The sequence below is a fragment of the Leucopleurus acutus genome, assembly GCF_964270905.1.
Source record: "Leucopleurus acutus genome assembly, chromosome: 14".
NCBI lineage: Eukaryota > Metazoa > Chordata > Mammalia > Artiodactyla > Delphinidae > Leucopleurus > Leucopleurus acutus.
The window spans coordinates 37,980,433-38,005,058 of NC_139156.1; the positions used below are offsets into that span (position 1 = coordinate 37,980,433).

The window sequence follows — 24,626 nt, forward strand, 5'->3', positions numbered from 1 at the left end:
AGCAACTTTAACAGACATTTTTCCAAATAGGATGTACAAATGGCCAACCCAACAGGGATATGAAAAGATGTTCAACATCACTCATCACTGGAGAAATGCAACCTCACACCCATTAGGATGGCTACTATCAAAAACAGAAAATAACAAGTGTGGACAAGGATGTGGAGAACCCCCTTGTGTACTGTTGGTGGGACTGTAAAATGGTGCAACAGTATGGAGTTTTTTCAAAAAATTAAAAATACAACTACCACATGATCCAGTAATCCAATTTCTGGGTATATATCCAAAAGAATTAAAAGCAATGTCTCACAGAGATTTGCACAACCATATTCAGAGCAGCACCATTCACAATAGCTAAAAGGTGGAAGCAACCCAAATATCTATTGAAAGATGAATGGATGAACAATGAATGTGAATGATATACATACAATGGAATATTATTCAGCCTTCACAACAAAGGAAATCCAGCCAGAGACTACAAGGGGGATGAAACTTGAAGACACTATGCTAAGTGAAAAAGCCATTCACAAAAAGATAAATACTGTATTTTTCCACTTACATGGGTATCTAAAGTAGTCAACTTCATAGAAAATAGAATGGTTGATACCAGGGTCTGGGGAAGGGAAAGAGTTGTTGTTTAATAGGTATGGAGTTTCAGATTTTCAAGATGAAAAAGTTTTGAAGATGTGTTTCACAACAATGTAAATATACTTAACACTACTGAATAGTACACTTAAAAATGGATAAGATGGTAAATTTTATGTTACATGTTTTTTACCTAAATAAGTAAATAGATAGATGGTAGATAGATAGATGATAGATGACAAGACTCATTTTTCACTGAGGTCACTATAAATACTCTACTTTTCGATACCCAGTCTCAGTTGAAAAAGTGACTTCAGGGAAGGGTGGGTAAGGAACAGAACATGGAGACTTTTAGAAAGAACCATCTATACATTGTCCCACACTTTAGATGGCCCAACTCTGGCGTCTTCAATTGTGCCCCTTCTGTCAGGGCAAGGAAACCCTGGTGGGCAGGCCCACCTGAAGTCTGCATTTACTCTCCACCATGAGATATGTACCTGGGACATTCAGCCTGGGGTGCCCACGGGCAGACCCAGAGGGCCTCCACAGCATGGGGCAAGGCCAAGCATAGAAAGAGAAGGAAGGGTTGGCTGCAGGCCAAGAGCCAGCTGTCCACACACTACCATGTTCTGGTACAGAACCGAGAAGCCTAAATTTGAACCTGGCCTTCCAGATTGTGATCAAGGCATATTGCCAAAGTAGAAAGATAAAACATATTTAAGTTTATTAGTTAGATAAGTAACTTTTAAATATGGTATTGGGCTTCAGCTCATATTGTTACCCTGGGTTGCACAAATATTAGGTGTGAACCTGGTGTGAAGAATGGTCAAAGTAATGAAAAAGAAAAGCCTGACAGTGTTTGATGAAAGGAGAGAGTTAGCACTTTCCTTGACAAGGATGGATGGAAGAGGCCCCAGGCCTGACAACACACATATGGGTAATGCATTGCCACATTGTCACATTGTGACATCTAACCATGGTTTTTATGTTGTACATCTGAAACTTATACATTGTTATGTGTTCATCTTATCTCAACCTGAGCAAAGAAAAACATGACAACCCTTTGTGTTTTCTATAAACTTAAATATGTTCCACATGATGCTGCAGTGCCACAAGTCACGACTGAGAGCAGGTGTCTCTCCTCAGTCATTGAGACAAACATTACAGAATGTCTTACTTCTCAGTCAGTCACAGTTGTGCAGTCATTCCCCTGATCAAATTCCATAACTGCCTTTTGCAGTGTCCAAGGAGTGTGGCCAGCCTGTAATGGCAGCAGAAAAGAGGGAGGCAAGAAAAGGGGAGAGAAAGCTGATTGATTTATGACACCAATTCAGAAGACATCAAGGTGGTGATGGTATACCCCGGTTCAATTTCCTGTCATGGCCAGATGTTGGAGTTTACAATGACTTGCATTCCTGAGGTTTTCAGGGAATGGGAGGTTGGGCTAGAGCCAGGGTTCTCAACAGAGGGCGATTTTGCCTCTCCTGGCGACACCTGACAATATCTGAAGACAACTGTGACCATCACAACTGGAGTGGGGAAGGGTGTGTTATTGGCATCTAGTGATTAGAGGCCAGGAATGCTTCTCAATATCCTACATTGCACAGGACAGCCCCCGAAACAAAGGAAACCCTGGGTAGAGAAAGGGTGATTTGCAAGGGATTTGCTTGCTTTTTCATGGACCCCCTTCTAAACTCTGTGCTCAGGAGAATCACTTAACAAGAATATTGTCAAATACCCATACCTAGACATTTACTTTCTCCTCATTGCTTAAACTGCAGATAAAATTTTGAAAGAGTTACCCCAGATCCCTGGGCATGCAGTAACTCATTCTGGGCACAAGGGGTCCACCCTATATTGTTTTATTGGCAAAGGCAATATTGAACCTGTTTCATTCACCATCCAGCCTAAAAATACATCTGGAGAACAATGCTGAAACTATGCTTTTGGCATTTCTGGGATCAGGAGGGACAGAGAGCATCTCTATCCCCAAGGTGGCTCAACTGTCCCCAGAACTGTGGTCCAGCTATCAGGAAGGGAGGTCCAGGGGCTCTAATTTCCAAGGGCTTTGTGGCCCGTAAGTACCCACTTCCTTCCAAGCCTCCTGCCAAAGGCAGGTGTGGGACCACAGCTAGAGTTTGCAGAACTGGACACACGTGTGAGGAACAGGCTTTAAGGGAGCCTAGTGAAGCAGTGAAAGAGGAACGGGGCTTGGAATCACAGACAACAGGAATGCAAAAAGGAGAGAGGATGAGCTCAAACACTAGGATGAAGACTAAGAAAGCTATGGTGAACAGGCTGAAAGAGGGCAAGGAAAGGAAGAGTGGAAATAACCTAGAGAGGAAGAGGGAACGTGTACATCAGGAGAGGAGCTGCTGAGGGTGGGAAGGTGTGACAAAGAAAGTGAGGAGGCAGGAGTAGAAGGAACAGTGTCCTAGGCTGAGGGACCAGCACATGCAAAAGTGTGACAGAGGATGATATAGTGACCAGCTGAGATGCTGGAGGGGAATATCTTGGGCGGTGGTGGTTAGAGGTGGTAAGGTGAAGTCATAGCTTTATGTGAGCTCCCAAATAAAGCTTGAACGGTCCACTCTAGCTGAAGAATTGGAGAGGGGCTTCGAGGGGAGTAGGGCAAGAGACAGGGAAGAAATTAAGTGCCCTGGCCCAAGTTGCAACAGAAGTGAACACCTTCAAGCAATACCTAGAAGGCAGAACTGTTAGGACTTGGTGATTGAATGGACAAGGGAGAAGAAAGAAGGAAGAATGACGTCCAGTGTGGTATATAAGTACAATGGAATATTAGTCATAAGAATGAAATAATGCCATTTGCAGCAACATGGATGGACCTAGAGATTATCCTACTAAGTGAAGTAAGAGAGAGAAAGACAAGTATCATATGATATCACTTATATGTGGAATCTTTAAAAAAATGATACAAATGAACTTATTCACAAAACAGAAAGACTCACAGACTTAGAAAACAACCTTATGGTTACCGAAGGGCAAAGGTGGCAAGGGGAGGGGTAATTTAGGAGATTGGGATTAACACATACACACTGCTATATATCAAATAGATAATTAACAAGGACCTACTGTATAGCACAGGGAACTCTACTCAATACTCTGTAATAACCTATATGGGAAAATAATATGAAAAAGAATAGATACATGTATATGTATAACTGAATCACTGCTGTACACCTGAAACTAACACAACATTGTACATCGACTATACTCCAATATAAAATAAACATTTTTTTAAAAAAGAAATAATGCCATTTGCAGCAACACGGATGGACCCAGAGATTATCATACTAAGTGAAGTAAGTCAGAGAAAGACAAAGATGATATCACTCATTTGTGGAATCTAAAAAATAATACAAATGAACTTATTTACAAAACAGAAACAGACTCACAGACATAGAAAACGAACTTATGGTTACCAAAGGGGAAGTGGGGGGGAGGGATAAATTAGGAGTGTGGGATTAACAGAAACACACTACTATATATAAAATAGATAAACAACAAGGATTTACTGTCTAGCACAGGGAGCTATATTCAACATCTTGTAATAACCTACAATGGAAAAGAATATACACAAACGTATAACTGAATCACTTTGCTGTACACCTGAAACTAACACAATATTATAAATCAAGTATACTTAAATTTAAAAAATAATACTTTGAAAGTAACACAGAAAATATATATTTTTTCAGAATGCCAGGAGATGTACACTCAAAACTGAGGAAATTCATTATGGAAAATAATGTTGTTGATCTCATGATAAAAAAAGAAAAGAAAAAAAGAATGACATCTAGGTTTTGGACATGGGCCACTGTTTGGATGGCGGAGCTGTTCACGGAGGTGGGGGACACAGGAGGGGGACAAGGCTGGGGTGAAGTTGCCCATGTTGAGTGCGAGATGCTTGCAGGATCTATCCAGGTGGAGCCACACAAGAAACAGCTGCAGATAATTATCTAATGCCATGGTTCTCAACCTTCACAGTATATTAGAATCACAGGGAGCCTCAAAACTCACAATACCCAGAACTGACCCCAACCCGATTAAATCAAAGACTGTGAGGGAGAGATCCGGTCATGGGTAATTTTTTTTTTTTTTTTTTTTTGCGGTACGCGGGCCTCTTACTGTTGTGGCCTCTCCCGTTGCGGAGCACAGGTTCCGGACGCGCAGGCTCAGCGGCCATGGCTCACGGGCCCAGCCGCTCCGCGGCATGTGGGATCTTCCCGGATCGGGGCACGAACCCGTGTTCCCTGCATCGGCAGGCGGACTCTCAACCACTGCGCCACCAGGGAAGCCCCGGTCATGGGTAATTTTTAAAGCTCCCCAGGTGATTCTGTTGCTCTAACTAACGATGTGGTCTTCATTGAAGGGCTAAAGGATATAGAAACTCTCATTCCTATCCTTCATTGGGAAGTCATACTCTGTTCTCTTGGTTTCTACATCTGTAAAGTGGGAGTAATGATTCTTAGGTGCTTCACAGGAACATTGTGAGAAATAATTACCATTTGAAAAAGATTTGAGATCCATGGATGAAAGGCAACAGGGCTCCACTAAGCATTATTTTTACAAGTTTCACCGGCTCCTCTCCTCATGCTCACATCTGTGACACGTCACGTGGTTCCATATTAGTGAAAGAGAGGGTTGGGAGGATTTGAATGGAAGGTCAGGGTAACTGCAGTGAGGGGCTATGCAACAGAGGTAGACCGTTTCCTCGGTGACTCTGACCATTTTCCATGCAAATATAACTCCCAGTGCCACACGGAAACACAAGAAGGCCCATAATTACTTTTAGAAGGAATTACTGTTGGAAGGTTTGGGGTTCTAAAACCAAAAAAAACATGTTTAAGTTTTACTGTGAATTTCAAGGTGCTAAAAAATGTCCAGTGAAGACAGCTCCTTTCCCATAAACACACCTTCAGTGCTCCAAGTGTAGCTTAGTGTAGCTTATAAAGGGTGAGTGGTTTTCTCTCTGGTTATCCATGGCCCATTTCTCACCATTAGCTCACTAGGAATGTTTACAGAGTCCTTCTAATGACCTAATGCTACAGAGTCCCTGACTATATTTTCAAGGCCACAAATCACACCCCCACTCTGCCTGCCATTGAAAACATTCTGACCTCCAACTGCCAGCACGTGATGCAAAACAAGATAAACATAATTGCTTACGAGCTTCCTTAGTTGTTGTTTTTTTTCTTTTAGTGCTAACCATGTATATGTGGATGTTAGGCCCAAAGAGTGGAAATATCTGAGCTGGCATGAAGAAAGGCCACTATTCTTTAGGTCACTGAGTGCGGATAAGAGCTCAAACCTAAAGGATTATGATCAGAAAAAGAATGAGACAAAGATATAATTAAGGCTCAGAACACAATTCCTCAAATAGCTATTGTCCAGTAATTTCAAGGCCTGTCTTCCAGCCTCTTGGAGAGAAAATGTTCAGATGGCTCTGAGCTTATCTGCAGGGTGGCTAGTTGTGTCCAATAAATGAGGAGCTGCTTTGCTCCCCCACTGACCTCTTGTGTTCCACCAGAGGCCTTGCAAAAGCCCTCCCTACTTTGCAACATTTCACAACTGAAAAAAACAAAACCAAACCAAAGGGAAGTTTGTCTGACAGATTTGAACCGGTTTATTCAAACATCCATTGTGTACAGTCTCAGAGCTGGAAGAGATCTCAGAGTTACTGAGTCTGGCCCCCTCCTTTTATAAATGAAGAAACTGAGGACAAGAGAGAGGACATGCCTTGTCCAACCACAAGGCTTTTTAGAGTCTCCTGGGTCTCAGATGGTTCTCTATTACCTTTGAACTTTCTGAAAGTTAGTTACTCCAGCTAGGGAATCACTAGTATATGTCTTTTTAAATTTCAACCCTAATGCTCTAATCTCAGATAAGGGATAGCTTTTGCATTCAATTTCACATATTTTTCTCTATGGGAAATGAACCACACCCAACAATTCCACTCCCTGCAATCCCACCCCATCACCAACAACAATTAGAAGCTGTGAAGGAGGCTGAGGAATTTTAGTCTACTTTGCCGTTAGGCAGATTGACTCCAAAATAATCCTAATCAGATGAACACATTTTTCAATCTGATGAAAATGTGGTATTTTCCCTCCGGAAACTGTGCTGCTATCTGTGCTTTTTGTTTATTGAAACAATGTCACCCACCACCCCCCTCTGCACAACAGCCACAGAGCATGAACTTCCAGTCTCTTTCCAGAGATTAGCTGGATCCATTCTGTAGGAAGAAATTGACTTCCCTTGTGAATTTCAGGATGGACAGGGCTGCAAGCTCTGGCTGTGGTTTCGTGCATAGCATAGCTATGATTCTGGTTCTCCTCTCATGATGTTAGACTAAATTATCTCCCCAGTCCAGTTGTTTCCCATTTAGCTGAGGGAGTCACAGCCATCACAGGATCTGAGGACTCAAGAGACCGTTTAGACCAGCCCTCCAACAAAAAGTCATTTCTTTGCCCTATCTAAAAACATCTCCCCAGGCAAAGCTTGCAGGACCTCCCTTAGAAACGCATTCTTCCATCTAACCCCAGTTTTTCTAAGTCCTTCGCAAAGGACTTAAAAACAATTATTTTTATCCTAAGTTGAAAAAAAGACCTTCCAAACATTATGCCACTTACTTTGATGTAGGGGTGTTTTGCACAGGTTGTGCCCCACACATGGGAACAACGCTCCTCTTTTCTGTGTTCATAGAATTCAGGGTCTCGTAAGATAGCCACCTTCCGTCCTCCGTGTGTCAGGACAAACTCGCTGCACCCTTGCAGCCGTGTCTTATCGTCCGCGGAGACGGGCAGCACGACGGGGATGCTCATGTTAATCACTCCGTCTGTGGAAAGTGCCATTTGATGCATGAATGTGGGATACAAGGTGTGGGGGCTCCTTTAAAGAGGGCTCAAACGTGCACAATGTCTCTCCCAGACATTTCCTGCAAAAGGCGTTAAGACCTAACTCTAACATGGTTATGTTGGCTGCACTAGTTTCTCTAGCGTCTGTGATAAATCCTTTGAGAAGAGGCTTCTCAAAGCAAAAGATGGAGCGTTTGTGAAAAATGGGCTTTCAAATGGGTTTCAAATTGTAGGGGTGGCTTCAGTAACTGATTTCGGGGTGGCTCCCGAGGGGGTGGCTCTCTTAGGAGTTCTTTTTAAAATTTGGTCCTGACCTCAACACACTAGGAAGCTTAAAGCCTTTAAAAATCCAACTAGATAAAATAAAGGTTGGCAATGCCCTGCATATCTGCGAATTCCACACCGGCAAATTCAACCGCCTCGTGGATAGCAAACCTTATACAGGATCCACCTTTGGTTGAATCGTGGATGAGGAACCCGCAGATGCAGAGGGTGGACTGTGGGGCTGGAGCGTCCACAGATTTCGGTATCTGCATTGGGTCCTGGAACCAACCCCCCTCAGATTGGGAGGGATGACTATGATTTCTTAGTGAAGCCAGATAATGTAAAAGAAATCACACAGCTGTTTCTCCCCTTTTGTAATGGTGCCCTAACATTCTAGCAAATGTCAGGCTTTCAGATGTACTTACATTGAGAAAATGGGGGCACAGAATTAAGTGTATAACATTAAAGAATATCAGGGAGATGTGGGGGGAGTTGCCAAGTTCAAGACTCAGAAGGGAATGAAAGGAAAGTGAGTAAAAACAACATTCAATTTGTTACACAATTTAAGCTCGTACTGCTTGCCGCTCCACCGGCCAATAAATGGAGAAATGAGTTGCTGGGAGAAGGAATAGCAACTTTATTTGGAAAGCCAGCAGACCGGGAAGCTGGTAGATTCGTGTCCCAAAGATCCACCTTCCCTGAAGTCAGGCTTCTTTTATACTAAAAGGGGAGGGGATAAAGTCAAACATTTTCTGGTTCCCTTCAGACTCTGAGGGGATGTTAATTTCTTCCTCCCTGCGGTCATTCACAGGTGGGCTTAGTCAGGATGTTTTCTGTGAGCTAAACAAAGGTCTTTTAGCTTAAACTTCATCACATGAGAGGCAGGGTTCCCAGAGATGGGCCATTATGTATAATTTAAGCTTATAGGCAACATCCCTTTAGGGATTAACTTGTAAAAGCAATAGAATAAAAAGGTTAAAGTAAAAGAAACAGATCCAATGTGGAGTAAAATTTGTTCTTCCTTATTACAAACTCAGGATTTCCAAAAGAGGAAGCAAATGCTGTTATTTATGGATTGGAGAAAATGTACCATAGATTAATGAAGTCTTTTAAATCTAACTTTCAAAATCCAACATTTAGACCACTTCTGATCGAGTTAAAGATCTGAGATCTGAGTTCTATTTCTTTGGGGCATCATACTCCCCCATTAGCTATGAAACAAAAGTCTACAGGCATATCACTTTGCACATTTAAAATACTCTCCAAAAGTTACTAGGACATAAAGAATGTCTCAGGATATATACAGCAACTTCCAGCAATAAAGAAATCCCATCCATCATAAAATCCTGCAACCTGCTCTGGGAGCCTCGTAAACAAGGAAGACACTGTACACAGAAGGTATGAGTTTCCTCACTCAAGTAACTCCTTTGTTTCAAAGTTCACAGACAATAAGCGTAGTCCAAGCAAGCCCTGTGCAGAGAGCACTAAACTCAAAGCCAAGCGATCTCCTATTTACTACCTGTGTCACTCACCTTCTCTGTCCTCAGTTTCTCCACTTGGAAAATGGGATCATAAATAATACGTATATCCCTGGGTTGCTGGGAAGAGGCTTTCTGTGGATAGCATGACCACACTGCTTACAAAGAGTGCCTTGAGTGCCTTGACCAAAATAAAGTAAAACAAGATGCAAAGCAAAAGGTGGGTTCGGTGCTGGTGGAAACCCAGCTCTGCCTGCAACGTGCTTGCGGTGCTGCCTTCCATCAATTACTCTGGGTTGAAATCCAAAGAACACTCCACTTGCTCGTTGCCATCGCCTCCTTTGGTCCACTAGGTTCCAGCCCAGCGTAGCCTCTGATCCACCTTCATCTTGGCCTTGAGTGAAAATCCCAACTAAGGAAACAGCACTACCTGACAGGTTGTCAAGAGACTAATCTGTGGGATGTTGTGGAAGGGAGTTCTACCGAGTAACAGTGCCAGCTGATCTCATACACCTATAGCTACAACTCCACACAGGTAAAAGCAGATTTACTGGGGTTTCCCTATCATCTTAATCAACTTTTCTAATACACAAAATTATCCTACAATTTAATTCTGTGCTGAAATAGCCTCCATAGCTTTAAACATTGACTCGGGCTTTCGGCCTTTTTCCATCATGTGCTTCAGCTCTGGTGGGAACCACCCTGATTATTTTACTGCAGTATAACTCATTTTGGAAAAGAGTATCATAGTTTTTTAGCCACAGTTAGTCCAACACTTAACTTCATGTTTAATTGAATAATCTTGCTTTTGCTTTAAATAATTTTCAAGCCTGTTGTTTTAACCTTGTAGATATGCTTATCATTTGTTTGGGACAATTTCTGGGCAAAAACAAATACTTTATATTGCTTAATTCATCTTTTTCAAGGAAAAACAGCAATGATGAAAACAATACTCAAGATAAATGATATCTTCAGAATTTTACCTTTTTCTTCCGGTACAGTGCAGAAGTTTAGAATTGCAGCGAGTATGTGTTTATTCCCAGTTTTATAACTATCAATTGTCATAGCTTGAAATTAAATTCATGCATAATTACTCATCACAAACGAAGTACAATCATCCACAATCCAACCAGGTGCATCCACTTTAAATTGTATCTAAAATTGATTTATCCTTCATCAATTAAAAATGTTTTATAAATGCAATAGAAAAAAATTTCCAGATTTGTGAAACAAAATGGGGACCAACACTCAGTAGAAGTAATTAACAGAGAGGATCATAAATTTTTAAAATCTCAGGAACAAAATGTGCAACAGAAATTCAGAAACAAGTTTAATTTGTCAGCCAAATAAAACGTTATAAACAACAGCTGCATCTGATCCAGAAATTTCCTGTTACTTGGACTCCTATCAACAGAAGAATGCAGCATTATTCTATTAGAACTGGTTGGATCATGAACTGTTAGCAATTCCAACTGGTTCATTTAGATTTTTTTTTCTAGTTATGTCCTTACCATTTCTAGTTAATATAACATATCTAATTATAATAATTTCACTGCTTATAAAGTTAAAGTACATACCAGGAAGGAACATGCCTAGAGAAATACAAACAAAATTAAGAAACATATTGTTTTCAACTTTCCACCAAAATAATAGTAAAGCAACAATGACAAGGAACAAACTCCTGCTATGAAGCTTCATACATACAACATATAAAGATACTGAGCTTTTTGTTACTGTTATTTCTAAAAATAGAGCATATGTGACAGCAAAAAGCTGGTGAAACCAGAATTTGTATTGAATAATGTCCAATACAATACAAAAGCATTTTTAAATAATTATGTTTTTATTTATTTATTTTTTTTTTTTTTGCGGTACACGGGCCTCTCACTGTTGTGGCCTCTCCCGTTGTGGAGCACAGGCTCCGGACGCGCAGGCTCAGCGGCCATGGCTCACGGGCCCAGCCGCTCCGCAGCGTGTGGGATCTTCCCGGACCGGGGCATGAACCTGTGTCCCCTGCATCGGCAGGTGGACTCTCAACCACTGCGCCACCAGGGAAGCCCAATAATTATGTTTTTAAATAATTATAACATATGTCAATAGCCCCTCCAACTTAAGCAAGAAGTTGTTTCTTACAAATATGTGATGTTATAACTACTGTCAGATGATTCCAAACCAGGCTTTGGGAGGTATACAGGCAAACTGATTTAGAACGTCCTAGAATTCCAGATGTTTACAGGACATGAGAGTATGCCCAGTCCCAGGATAACCTGGATTTGAATCCAGGCTTCGAGGGAGTTATTTAACCTTCCCAATACTTATTTCCTCATATGGACAAAATACCTTCACAGTGGTGTTATCTGGATTAAATGTGATGTCCTATGTCAAGCACCAGGGTCAGAACACATTATGTGCTGAATAAATGCTGGCAGTATATAGAAAAGCTCTCAAGCCCTGACTTGGAAAGTCAGAGCCACAGAAGACTTGCCATTAAATGATCAGGTCTCACAAGGCTGCTATGTCTTAACCCTACTTGGATGCCATCAGTCAAGAACATAAGCTCGAGGTTCCATTTTTAAATTTAGATGTGACATTTATCATTGGAGGATCTATGACAGCCCCCCCAAACTACATCCAGTGAGAAATAAAATAATACACTGACATGAAAATAGACCCTTGAGTAATATAGGGAGTAACTCATACTATATAATCATCAAAAACACTAAAAAAATGATTTTTTTATTTTGCTTTTGGACTAAGTAGACTGAGCTAATTTTTTTTTTTTTTTTTTTTTTTTTTTTTTTTACTATAGGGGGAAATAGTGAACCTTTGAGAAAATTAAAACCAACAAAATACTTTTGGGAGACAGGGTCAGAATAGAAACAATTTTACCTGCAGATTGTAGGTGATCAAGAAATGTGCGATTGTTTAATGGTAGAATGAAAATGGCCACATGTCTGTGGCTACAAAAATTATTTCAAATTTTCATGGTGGTGACTCAAACTTTCATAAATTGGTTAAAATTAAATGATATCCATACAAATGATACCTTGCCCAACCTTCTGATACAGAGAGTCATCATTTTTGGAATGTAACCGTGTCTACTCAGTCCAAAAGCCATCGAGCCAAGCTCTGTCATGAGACTCTCATGGTGTGGTAGAGGGCAGTGTTTCAACCAGCTTTCCCTAGACACCCTCAAGGCTGCTGTCCAGGTGGGAGAAAGACTGAGCCCACTTCTTCCAAAGGAGCAGTTCCATTTTTATCTGTTGTGTATATTGCCTCAGATTTCACTGAAATAGTTATGACTTGAAAAAAAAAAAAAATTGACAACCACTGATGTGGCGGGAAAACCCCTCTGGACTAGAGTTCAGAAGATGAACTGCACTGCCTGTCCCAGCAAGCTCGTATTATCTCCAGCAGCTAGAACAAACCCTGACATCTGAGGACACTCAATAAATATTTATTGGCTAGCTGATGAACATCTTATCTGTGCTACTTCCAAACGGATGTGACTAGAGATAAGCTTCTTGGTCTGTTCAAGACTTTGAAGTCCTTTTAATTTTATGCAGTGAGGGGGTTGTTAATATATGGAACATTTACTATTGGACCAGGTACTGTATTCTTTTAAACATTCAACATCCCATTGAGGTAGGTACTATTATTAACATCCCTGTTTTACAGATGAGGAAACTAAGGCCCAGAGAGTTTAAGTAATTTGCCCTGAACCCAGATAGTTTGGCTCCACAGCTCACTCTTATCCACTATGATATTCTGCCTCTACTTAGGTAGAGGTGTGCAGCATATTACATCCCTGGTATGTATTTTTAATAATTGACTTACATAGGAATTAAGGAGGCTTCTTGAGGGTATGGGGAGTTTTGAAACCTAACTACAACTGGGGTTGCTTTACGCCCCATTCCCCAGGCAGAGGCACAGACCTAGAACATGAACATCTTTCTCAGGAAAGAACATCTGATTTGATTTTTCTACCTAGAAGGTTTGGAGCCCTGCTCCGTATTACAAATTCCCTCCCCCACTTATCAGTATTCCCCAAGATCTTGAAATAAATAAGTTCTATTTGATAAGGTCAAGACAGTTCTAGGAAGGAAATGATCAGAGAAGGATCCGGAAGTTTTCTGAATGAGACATAATTCCAACCTTGACAGGAGCAGTTCTCTAAGAGCCATTCAGCTTCTGCCCAGAAAGCTGCCTTAACACCCCGTATTAAAGTTTAGTGGATGAAGCCATCCTAATATATTTCATGTATGAGCATGAGTATCAACCCTTTATTATCCACCAAGGAAAGCAGCTGCTGCAATAATGTTTGCTGGAGGATGGGAGGCATCCTGCAAGTCAGCAATGAGTGCTGAGTCCATCCTGGCTTCCCCAGGATGGTCCAAGCAGCTGCCAGTGGTGCTTCTGACTGTCCACTGCCTTATGAATATCACGGCCAGCAAAGGGCAGGTGGAGGTGAAAAAGACTTAACCTTCTCTTGGCTCTGTGTGCAAGTCAAACCTTTATTTTTTGGTTCCTTAGCTTTAGATAATCAATAATCCTTTGAGGATAACCAAAAAAAATCCTAAAAATGGAAGCTTATACATAACTGGACATAAATAATCTAAATATTTTCACAATAGGATTTACGAACCAAGGATTAGCATTTCTTGTTCCTGTGAAAACTTCTGAGAAATATTTTTTTCTTTAATAATAAAGAGTAACAAACAAACGAAAAAACAAAAACCCATACCGTCTAGCAGGGTGCCAAAGTGTATAACCTGCAAGTACTCCTTTTCCCGCATAAAACCTTTGAGGGGAGTGGCCCAGCCTTCACTCAAAACTTGGACCCACTGAAGATCCAGCTGCAAAACACAAAAAAGCAGGTGAACATTTCCATAAGCTCCGTTTTCCAGCCATCTGGCCCCAGGGCAGTCCTTTCTTATTCAGTTGACAGGAGAATGAAGGCAGAACCTTTTATGATTTAAGCGTTCCCATGTGTAATGCTGACCCATGATCTAGGGGGGCTGGAGAAGTTTGAGTCTAGAACTTTCTGTGGGAGAGTGGTGAAAAGATTTCAAACTGGGATGATTTCTTTGAACACTTTAGGCTCTATCTATCCTTACAATGTGCACCCGTGTTGAAGATTCACCGTTCATTCTTTTTTCCACAAAAATTCTGGTTTGGCTACATTTTTTTCACCAAATGTGCTAGTTATTTGACTGAACTGAGCAAACCATTGACACTAAGATAAATGTCCAGGGACTTCCCTGGTGGCACAGAGGGTAAGCTCCGCCTGCGAATGCAGGGGACACAGGTTCACGCCCTGGTCCGGGAAGATCCCACATGCTGCAGAGCAACTAAGCCCATGCGCCACAACTACTGAGCCTGCGCCCTAGAGCCCGCAAGCCACAACTACTGAGCCCGCGTGCCACAACTACTGAAGCCTGTGCGCCTAAAGCCTGTGCTCCGCAACAAGAGAAGCCACCACAATGAGAAGCTCGCGCACCCCAATGAAGAGTAGCCCCGGCTCACCGCAACTAGAGAAAACCCGCGTGCAGCAACAAAGACCCAATGCAGCCAAAAATAAACAATAAATAAATTAATTTTTTTAAAAAAAGACAAATGTCTAAAATTCTTAGCGTGATACTGACAGGCCTACGAGCTCTGGCCCCAGGGGCTCATACAGGGATGTCCACCTGGCACCACTCCCCACCTGGGGGCCTAGTCACCAACAGTGCCAGACAGTGTGCAGTCTGAACACACACGTGGTTTCAAGCCCATCCTCCCTCTACCTGAAAACCCTGTTCATCATTTAAAACCCAGTTCAAAAAATAAAAATAAAAAAATAAACCCCCCCAAAATAAATAAATAGATATAAATAAAAATAAAACCCAGCTCATGGGCCACTGCTCTGAAATCTTTCCTGTCACCCCTAGGATCAAGAGAATTAATCATTAGATTCTTTGAAGTTCTTCTGTACCTTGCAGACCATTTTGTTATTGGAACTATTATTCCGCACTGTAATTATGATTATGTGTTTCTCACCTGCCTGGAGCATTGGAAAACTCAGAATTTATTGTGTTTATAAATTCGTCATGACTTACTAAAGCCTGGGGTCTTCATGAGCTGAAGGACATTCCCAATGTACTCTGCCTCTTAAAAAAATGTCCAGGGCTTCCCTGGTGGCGCAGTGGTTAAGAGTCCGCCTGCCGATGCAGGGGACATGGGTTCGTGCCCTGGTCCGGGAAGATCCCACATGCCGCGGAGTGGCTAGGCTAGGCCCGTGAGCCATGGCCGCTGAGCCTGCGCATCCGGAGCCTGTGCTCCGCAACGGGAGAGGCCGCAACAGTGAGAGGCCCGCGTACCGCAAAAAAAAGAAAGAAAAAAAAAATGTCCAAGGTTTTAATGGATACCAAAAGGTTACCAGTGAAGACTTGATCACCTTATATGAACCAACTAACACTAACCAGTAAACAGGCCAAGGTATCTGCAGGGCTGTTTGCTGGGATTGCATCTTAACATCTTCTAGGTTGCAAAATCAATGCAACCACAGCTCCCTCTCCTCAGGCTGAACTCTCCCTGATGAGGGAAGAGTGGGATGTGCAGAGTAGAAAAAAGATCAAGGCATTCATGTCACTTAGATCAGGGTTGCTTCTTGTTTTCTTCAAATTCCTTCTCAATGGTCCAAGAAACACCTATATTCTGGACAAACTATTTTCTCAGCACCTGCCAACAAACAATTACTGCCTAATGCTTGAGCGCCGGCATCACTGAAGGTATAATGACAACCATATAAAACTGTCCTCTGCAAATACAGAAGTTACGTTCCCAGTCTGCCTCGGTACATGGCATTGATCAGCTGCCTGGGGCAACACGTGATGAGAGATTTTCTTGAAGAAGAGGTTAAAAAAAAAATTGGCAGAATGAAGTGTTTTTCTTTATAGGCATTGCATTTTCCTTATGTCTACCTTCCTAATTAATTAAGAGTAATTGTAAATGGATTATAATGACTGACAGTAAGCCTAAGTCTCCATTAGCCAGTGGGCACCACTTACCTTGGTAATTGATAACGAAGGGAGCACTTCGGCCTCAGCTCGGACTTGGTCGAGTTTGTTTTCTGGCACAAACAGTTCGTGGATGCCTTTGATTATAGTGTGGGGTACAATGTTCTGAAATGAAGCAGACTTGGTAACAGTTTGGAATGAAAACTATAAAAAGAACACTTCAGTAAACAGATGATCTTTTATGACTGTATAAAACTATTAAAAAAAAAAAAGACGTTCAGTCCGCCCACCTGCTCCTGTAGAAGCTCCACCACCTGCTGCACGCAGTCGCTCACGGAGGACAAGTTGGTTTTAAGCACAAGCTCAGGAGTTTCAGGTTTCTCATAATCGGAATCAATACCCGTAAACCCTGCAAGGCAGAAGGCTGAAAATCACATCTGCACCAACAGAACAATCTTTTTACTCCATAAGACATAACACATGTTGCAATAATGTTTTCAACTGCTGTATTCAGATTAAAACAGAAAAGGTCAAACAGCTATCCTTGCCCTCTAGCCATAGATAAGAACATATACAGCTGTGGTTTCAATACAGAAAGTCCCGATTATCAACAAAATCTGTCTGAGTCCAAGCCCTCTGCAGCTGATTAGAATGGAAAAGGACAACAAGTAGGAGGAAAACTGAAAGATTCCTCCTCCACACATGCACATACACGTATCCATTGTAGTTCTCTAAACGTGATTGCTGTGGCTGGGGTGATAGTTCTTGAAAAATACAAGCCCACCTTTTAACTAGCCCATGGACATTTGGAAGATATTACGGTTTGATAAAAAGTTGTGTGCACTATATGCAATTTTGGAAAACGGTTTTTGAAACTTCAGACAGATTTCTGGGCACAGACTAATAAGAATTGGTGGCATAAGTAAGTGGCAAAGATACCGCTGAACTGGCTCTCCTACCTTTGATCTCCCCAGCTCGGGCCCGTTTGTAGAGACCTTTTACATCTCTGCTTTCACAAATGTTTAGAGGCGCATCTACAAATATCTCAAAGAATGGCAGTCCTGCAGATTCATGGATTTTGCGGGCATTCTCACGATCCTGGAAAATAATTACCTTTAAGAATGTAAGAAGAGGGACTTCCCTGGTGGTGCAGTGGTTAAGAATCCGCCTGCCAATGCAGGGGACACAGGTTCGAGCCCTGGTCTGGGAAGACTCCATATGCCGCAGAGCAACTAAGCCCGTGCGCCACAACTACTGAGCCTGTGCCCTAGAGTCCATGAGCCACAACTACTGAGCCCACGTGCCACAACTACTGAAGCCCGCGTGCCTAGAGCCCGCGCTCCCAACAAGAGAAGCCACCACAATGAGAAGCCCGTGCACCACAACAAAGAGTAGCCCCCGCTCACTGCAACTAGAGAAAACCCACGTGCAGTAACGAAGACCCAACACAGCCAAAATAAAAAACTTGGCAAAAAAAAAAAAGAATGTAAGAAGAGGTTTCATAGTGAAATTCTTCATCACAAAATACTGTGTGCTCTGGTGTTCCATGACCTTAAGATAACACTGGGGTTTGAGCTCTTCAGAGATGTCAGGAAACTATCCCTTTAGAGAAACTCCAGAAATTTCACTCTAGTAAACAACTCTCCCAAGTACTTTCCAAAAAAAAAAAAAAGCAAACAAACGAAAATGGGAAAGAATCCCAACTAAAAGACAGGGCTGGCAATATGACAGCATTTCATTCAGAGGATGTGTTCGAAGTACATAGTGTCTTATATGTAATTCACAGAAATTTCCTGTTTTAAAACAAGAGGAGTAACTCTCCACCTCGTTGATTTCAACGTTAAACACACATAACCTGATGCATTGGCGATGAACTGCTGTTTTCTTTAGTAAGCTAAGGCCTCTGTCTTTTTGGAGAAATACTGGCTTAGCCAAAATGTTCGTTCGGGCTTTTTGGTTAAAACCCGAAGGAACTTTTCGGCCAACCCAATAAAATTACTGAGCTTTGGAATTTTTCTGGTTTAACTTTCTCTTCCTTTCAACTCTGGCCAAGTGTACCTTACCATTGTGAAAGTGGAAGGGTTTATGTCACCTGGTGCCCTGGCATCTGGAAATGAAGGGACTCTATGTAACCAATATTAAAGAGAGGAAATGAGGGAGCAAGTGGGGGAAGGAGAGCCAGTGGGGGAGGCTGGAAGTATGACATTCCTCTGTCCTCCCCTCCGCTGGGTCCTCATCCTGGCAGCTTGAGAGCACTGGTGCTATGTGTGGCAATCGTGTGCACTGCCAAAGCATTTTACCTTTGCAAAAGGAGAAATGAAGCTGGTAATGCAGACCAGACCAGCGTCGGCAAACAGCCTGGCCACCTCAGCAATCCGGCGGATGTTTTCTTCTCTGTCCCAAGGAGAGAATCCAAGGTTTTTGTTGAGGCCGTGACGGACGTTGTCCCCATCGAGGGAGTAGCAAGGGATGGCGTGGGAGACGAGATTCTCCTCCAGAGCAAAACTGATCGTTGTTTTTCCAGCACCAGAGAGACCTGTTCAGAATGGGCAAGACAGGACAGGCGCTGTCTCTGACTGTTTAAGATTATAAATTGTGCTCTGATCCGAATTGTGAACTGATCCTAATTTTTACCTAATTCAAGCATAATTAAACCCTCATTACAATCACTGGATTGCCCTCAAATCAAAACCATTCAAATCTAGAAAAAGCAAAGTTTACTACAAGTCAAGTACTAGCATTTCTTTCAAATCTTGAAAAAACTATTTGTCCCTTGTTAGGATTATAGCCTTTCAAAGCAAAAGGCGTTCGTCAATAGGGAGGCCTTGGCAGGCTGCATATGGTCCTTGGTGTGTTCTGCTTTTGGGATGGGCTGGGACCTGGGACCCTTTACCACAGTGCTCGCACCTGGACAAACGTCTCCTGGAGCAACAGAAAACAAAGAAACTATAAGGGACTAAAAATACCTGCATGTGGCCACAGTTGGGGCAAATTATAAACAGTAAGATACAAAAAGGCCAGAAACCAGCTGCCATTCCTGAGGTGCAGGCAGCAAAAGCAGGGTACTGCGCATGATTCCTGCACACAGCACCACCAAGAGGGTCAGCAGACCCCCTAAGCCACCGCTCCAGCCTGACCACCCATCTGCCCCTACTCGCATCCCATTTAAGGAACCGGTTCGCCCCACCTCAGGAGTGAGCAAGGGCAATTGTTTCTTGTTTCGCTCCCTCCTGCTGCAGCGGGGACCTCAATAAAGCCTTGCCTGAATTCCTTGTCTGGCCTCTTATCAATTTCTATTGATTAAGGAGTCCAAGGACCTGAGTTGGTAACACTTTGCCCGCAGTGTATTTTGTAGACTAGAAAGTTGTGCATACAAATTCAGATGATGGCTTCTCTTGAAAGAAAATCAGAGGCTCTGGCAGTGGTGTCCTCATATCCCCTTATGAGAGCAATCAGCTGGAGTGGAGGGACAGCCAGCCCTTGGAGACTGGGAGGCCCACCTCCCTTGTAGATGCTGCTAGGCACCCATCTGACAAGAGAACCAACATACTGTCCTTCTGTTTTCAAGATTTTCCAAAATGATTCTCAAAACACAAAGACGGAGAACCACCCTGAGCTACGCTGTAGATGTAGTTAGAGTTGCCATATACTCTTAGGCGTCTGGAGTCTTTACATGAGAGTGGAGTTACAAGGTGCCTTTTACCATGGTTTCAAAGCACAGTGATTGGGAACACACACTATAATTTCTACATGAGGGAGAATGTAAGCAGAAAGGGAATGAAATGCTACCCGCCAAAATTACTTAAGAGCTCAAAATCTGAACCACCCTGGAAAAGGAGCCCTCTAAAAGTTCAGTTGTTCTAAAGATCTCTGAACCTGAAGAAAAATGCAGTGATGCCAAGCCACTGTCAGACAGCACCCGGAAGAGGAAGAGTCAGGACGGGGGCAGAAAAGAAAGTCAAGAAATTGTTAATACAGAGAAGACAGCAGGGGGAAAGAGGAAAAAGAAAAAGTAAGAGTAAAGAAGGGATGCAGGACAGAGAGACTTGGAAAGAAAGGTGATATATGAAAGGTAAACAAGTATTTTCCATATTTTTAGTTATGTTTTAAAGTCATGCCCTTGGCTTTGACAGAGGATCATTAGAAGAAACGGCTACGTGAAGAATGTGTTGGCAAGCTTTGTAAATCAAGCCATTGTCTGTTACATCTTTATGTAATTCAGTTGCATTTGGATAGAAATTCATGTGATAAATTCCTCTTAAAAGTTACGTCCACTTGTGGGGTAGGAGAAATGGGACTCCTGAATCTCTGGTACGTTCTCTTGCATCAGAAAATGAGAGAAACAATAGAAATTTCTAACACAGTTAGCTGTATTAAAATAGATCATTGGAATATTTATTTTAATACATTGAAGTAACACCAATTACGTTTACCTCAGTAAACGTGCACTTAGTAAAACTCTCAAGTTTTACTAGGGACCAGGACTTGTGCTAAGTGCACATATGCTTTATTTCATTTTGTTCTACCTATACCTCTATGAGGCAGGTATTATCTTTATTCTCATTTTACAAATAAGGGAACCGAGGCTTCGAGAGGTTGGTTGGCTTGTCCAAAATCACACAGCTAATGTAGGTGAAGCTGGTACCCAACTCCAACTCTCTATATTTCAAGTATTTGGTTTCTCCTGATTTGCCTGGTCAATATCCAATGTCTGTAATATGAGAATAAAAAAATAAACTAGGAAAAGATGACTTTTTGAGAGTAAGAAAAGACAGGAAGTATACCCTTGAGATTTTTTTTTTCCTCTTCTACCTGTTCCTTTTGTCTTTCCAAGGGTGTTTTACATTAAGAAAAATGGACTTGGGCTTCCCTGGTGGCGCAGTGGTTGACAGTCCGCCTGCCAATGCAGGAGACACGGGTTCGTGCCCCGGTCCGGGAAGTTCCCACATGCCACGGAGCGGCTGGGCCCGTGAGCCATGGCCGCTGAGCCTGCGCGTCCGGAGCCTGTGCTCCGCAACGGGAAACGCCACAACAGTGAGAGGCCCGCGTATCGCAAAAAAAAAGAAAGAAAAATGGACTCTGTGGGTATGTCCTGATTCAAAATTTGGACAAACACATGAATGCAAAACATCTCATGAAGGCAAACACATAGCAAGAGGGAAACGTCTGGAGCACGCTGTTTTATTCACTGCTGCACGTCACGTCTCTCAGAGGGAGCGGGGGAAACATATCAGGAATTGCGGCAGGTGAATCTGCCTTCTGGAACACAGCAGCCTCCTTGCCCTCTGTCCAGCCTCACCCTGGAAGCAGGGAAAGTTGTTCTTCCAGGGATGAATGAAAGCCGGAAACCAAGGGCAAGTGCCACAGGCACTAGGAAATAACTTGAAAGTGAAGAATGAGGCTGCTTTAGACAGGAATAGGAAAGGCTCAGAATAGCAAGAGAAGACGCAAGGCAGGTCCTCGCTTGTTGTGTTTTCTAGAACTATCTTCAGGTTAGATTAAATCAGCATTTGTGAGCAAACAGTAACACATGAGTTGATTTCATAACCTGGATAGACATATCTTTGCATCTGAGTTCATCTCCATATGAAATATTATATCTACGAAATGAACCTGTTTTTTTCTTTTGAGTCCAGCCTATGTCGGACCTGCATTCCCAGGAATCAACTTCCTCTACCTTGTACTCAGAGTATAAGGTAACAGCTGAGGACTAATTCCAGTTCTGTCACTAACCCTTAGCTTTGACATTCTGGGGCTATATAAACACAAGAAAAGGGAGATTCATTTGGTCACCTCGGTGGGAATGAGTTCTCTTTTTATACACAAGGGACAATACTCAGCTACGCAGAAAACATTAGTTTTGCTTCTTGCACAGATTTTAATTTTTTAAAATAAGTAAAATAGCCCCCTAGAATATTAAAACATCAGAAAAGAATAAAGAATCTCTCTAATGGACAGCCAAATGCTTGATGTCAAATTAGGAGAGCCCCGTTCATAACTGCCAGTAAATGTGTTTAGGCATGAAATTAAGAACTACAGAATTCCTTAGAGCTGAATGGGAATGTCATAATCAACTTGTCCCATCCTTTCCTGCCAAAGAGGTGAAAACAGAGAACTAGAGACATTCCATGACTTGATGGAAGTCCTATTTCTCACTGATGGGTAGAGTTAGGACTAACACCCAAGCTTTCTATCACAGCTCTCAGCCTCCTTCAAATGTTGAAATACACATGTAATATGTAGTGACACTATCTTCCTAAAAATTGTGTGTCACCATCAGTTTTCCATTAAAAAATATATAGATCTCAACACAGCATACCTGTCAGCCACACGGTACATCCTCGGAATCCACCCCTTGTTCCAACCACCTGCCCTCTCTTATTCCTGCTCACGTGATGCGCCTGATACACAACATTGGTGGATTTCTGCTGGGTCTCCTACAAAACAAGAGCAAGCACAACATTCAATTAATAAAATAATAAATCTCATATGTATACATAAAATAATAAAATAACAGATTACAGAAATAGTCTTCCCTAACAGAAACTCCTTTTTTTATAATTGGCACACAGAGTAACATTAATTAACTCTACTAATTTAGAAACAGACACTGCCTTTAGCATACCCATCACTGCCCTTTGAAAGTATAATTTGAATGAGGCAATTATTGATGCAATGTAAAAGTTCTGGTTCCATGACATATCAAAATGTGTACCTTTAGGTAATGGTTAGGGGAATGTCTCTGTTTCAGTAAATGCATGCTCTTCCCAAGTCCCACGGGCATGAACTGAAAATAGCCCAAATACTCCAGCCGCTGAGGAAATAATAGGGTGAGGCTGGTTGAGCTCCTCTCTAGAGAGCTGGGAGAGGCTCCAATCACAGAACGAAGTTAGAGGCCATTATACCCCTCCTGTTCCCACCCAGACACAGACGTCAGCAACTTTAGAGTTTATCCCCGAAATAGGACTCCTTTCTCACAAGTACTAAAATCTGCTTCCACTTTCCCAAGGGTCAGTGTATGAACTTTTTAATCTTTCATAAAGGCCTGAAGAAATGGAAATGTACCAGTTATTAGTCTTGGAGGTTAACTCAAATCTCGAATGTATTTATTTTGGCTGTAATAAAATCAGCCCCCTGAGGGCACAGATTATCTGAGCCTGACCCTAAACTCTGACTGGAAGGTACATGTCTGATGAATAAAAAAAGGTAAAATGAGTCAATAAATACAGTTTGTGGTGGACATTAAAAAAAATCATATGTGAAGATGTGATCCAAAGGGGAAGGGGGTGGGTCAGGGGAAACCATAATGATGGTTAAATAAAAATAAAAAGGTTAAGAACTGTCCATGTGTGTCTTTGGTATGGTAATTAAATTTTTAATGACAGATGTAATCCAAGTTGCTGAACTGTAAAAATCTATGAAGCCTTTTAAACCCTGTACATGTATACCCGCCAGAGCTAAAAAAAAAAAAAAAGCTCCAATATTCTTTGAGCAAGACCCAGACAGTCTTAGAAAACTCTGGGTCACATGAGGGCAACTCTTACATTCTGGAGCAAATTAAATCACCTCTTTATGCCTTTCCTTTGGGAAAAAGAAAAAATCAAGGGGAATACACATAGGACTGTTTGGAGGCTTATATAGATAATGGATGGGAACATGCTCTGTAAATGGCCAAGTTCCCTACAAATGTGGATGTCAGTGCACAGCTGCAGCAGGAGAGCCATCTGGATTAGCACCAGGAAATCCGCTTCAAGACCAAGGAGGAAGGAGCCCCCTGCTGGCCCTTGGGGGCTCAGAAAGGCAGTGCACACCCATGGGGTGGGCCTGCTAGTGAGGCACAGAGCCCAACTAAGGGGCCAGCTGGCAGGGAACAGCATTATCAGTGTCAGCGGGAACCAAGGGGTAGGTGTTGAAAGCTGGGATCGGCTGGGTTAAGTTACCTAAAACTCTCCAAGGCTAGACGCTCTGATCATCCATCAATCAAACCTGGTCAGAACCCAAGACTTGGAAGGGTCGGGATAGGAGACAGCAGGGGTGGCTTGCACGAGAGGACTCATAAAGGGGGACGAATGAGGCTAGTCCATGAGATATTCTAGCCATCTTTTCCCTGAGTGAATAAATCCCCTGAAGGTATCCTGGGTCTTTTGTGCCAAGTACACTTTATGGCTCAAGGAAAACATTAAAATTTTCTTTCTCTCCATTTCCTTGTTAATCACTGCCATTAAATTCAAGAACACTGCGTGTGGATATCAGGCCCACAAGTCAGTTCATCCGTTCATTCATTGATTCTTTCAGTAAATGTTTATGTAAATGAGCTCCTACTAAGTGCCAGGGGCCATACCAGGCACTGGAAATATAATACTAAACAAAGCAGAATTCCTGGCAACATTTTAGGGGGAAATACAGACAAAAAGATCAAGTAA

The 24,626-nt window shown here is 42.2% G+C and overlaps 1 protein-coding gene across 4 annotated transcripts in view; it reads right to left on the reverse strand.

The window, feature by feature from the left end:
• PAPSS2 (3'-phosphoadenosine 5'-phosphosulfate synthase 2) overlaps positions 1–24,626 on the reverse strand; it is a 79,731-nt gene that overhangs the window by 6,268 nt on the left and 48,837 nt on the right. For 2 of the 4 annotated variants that reach the window (XM_082854005.1, XM_082854006.1), the window contains 7 exons: positions 22,523–22,640; positions 18,504–18,739; positions 17,163–17,301; positions 16,494–16,612; positions 16,255–16,368; positions 13,950–14,061; positions 7,239–7,444 (listed from right to left, as the gene is read on the reverse strand). In XM_082854005.1, coding sequence (XP_082710131.1) covers positions 7,239–7,444; positions 13,950–14,061; positions 16,255–16,368; positions 16,494–16,612; positions 17,163–17,301; positions 18,504–18,739; positions 22,523–22,640 — 1,044 coding nt within the window. Of the gene's footprint in view, positions 1–559; positions 614–7,238; positions 7,445–10,782; positions 10,798–13,949; positions 14,062–16,254; positions 16,369–16,493; positions 16,613–17,162; positions 17,302–18,503; positions 18,740–22,522; positions 22,641–24,626 lie in introns of all 4 variants that reach the window. The other 2 variants (XM_082854003.1, XM_082854004.1) reach the window with 2 other exon arrangements.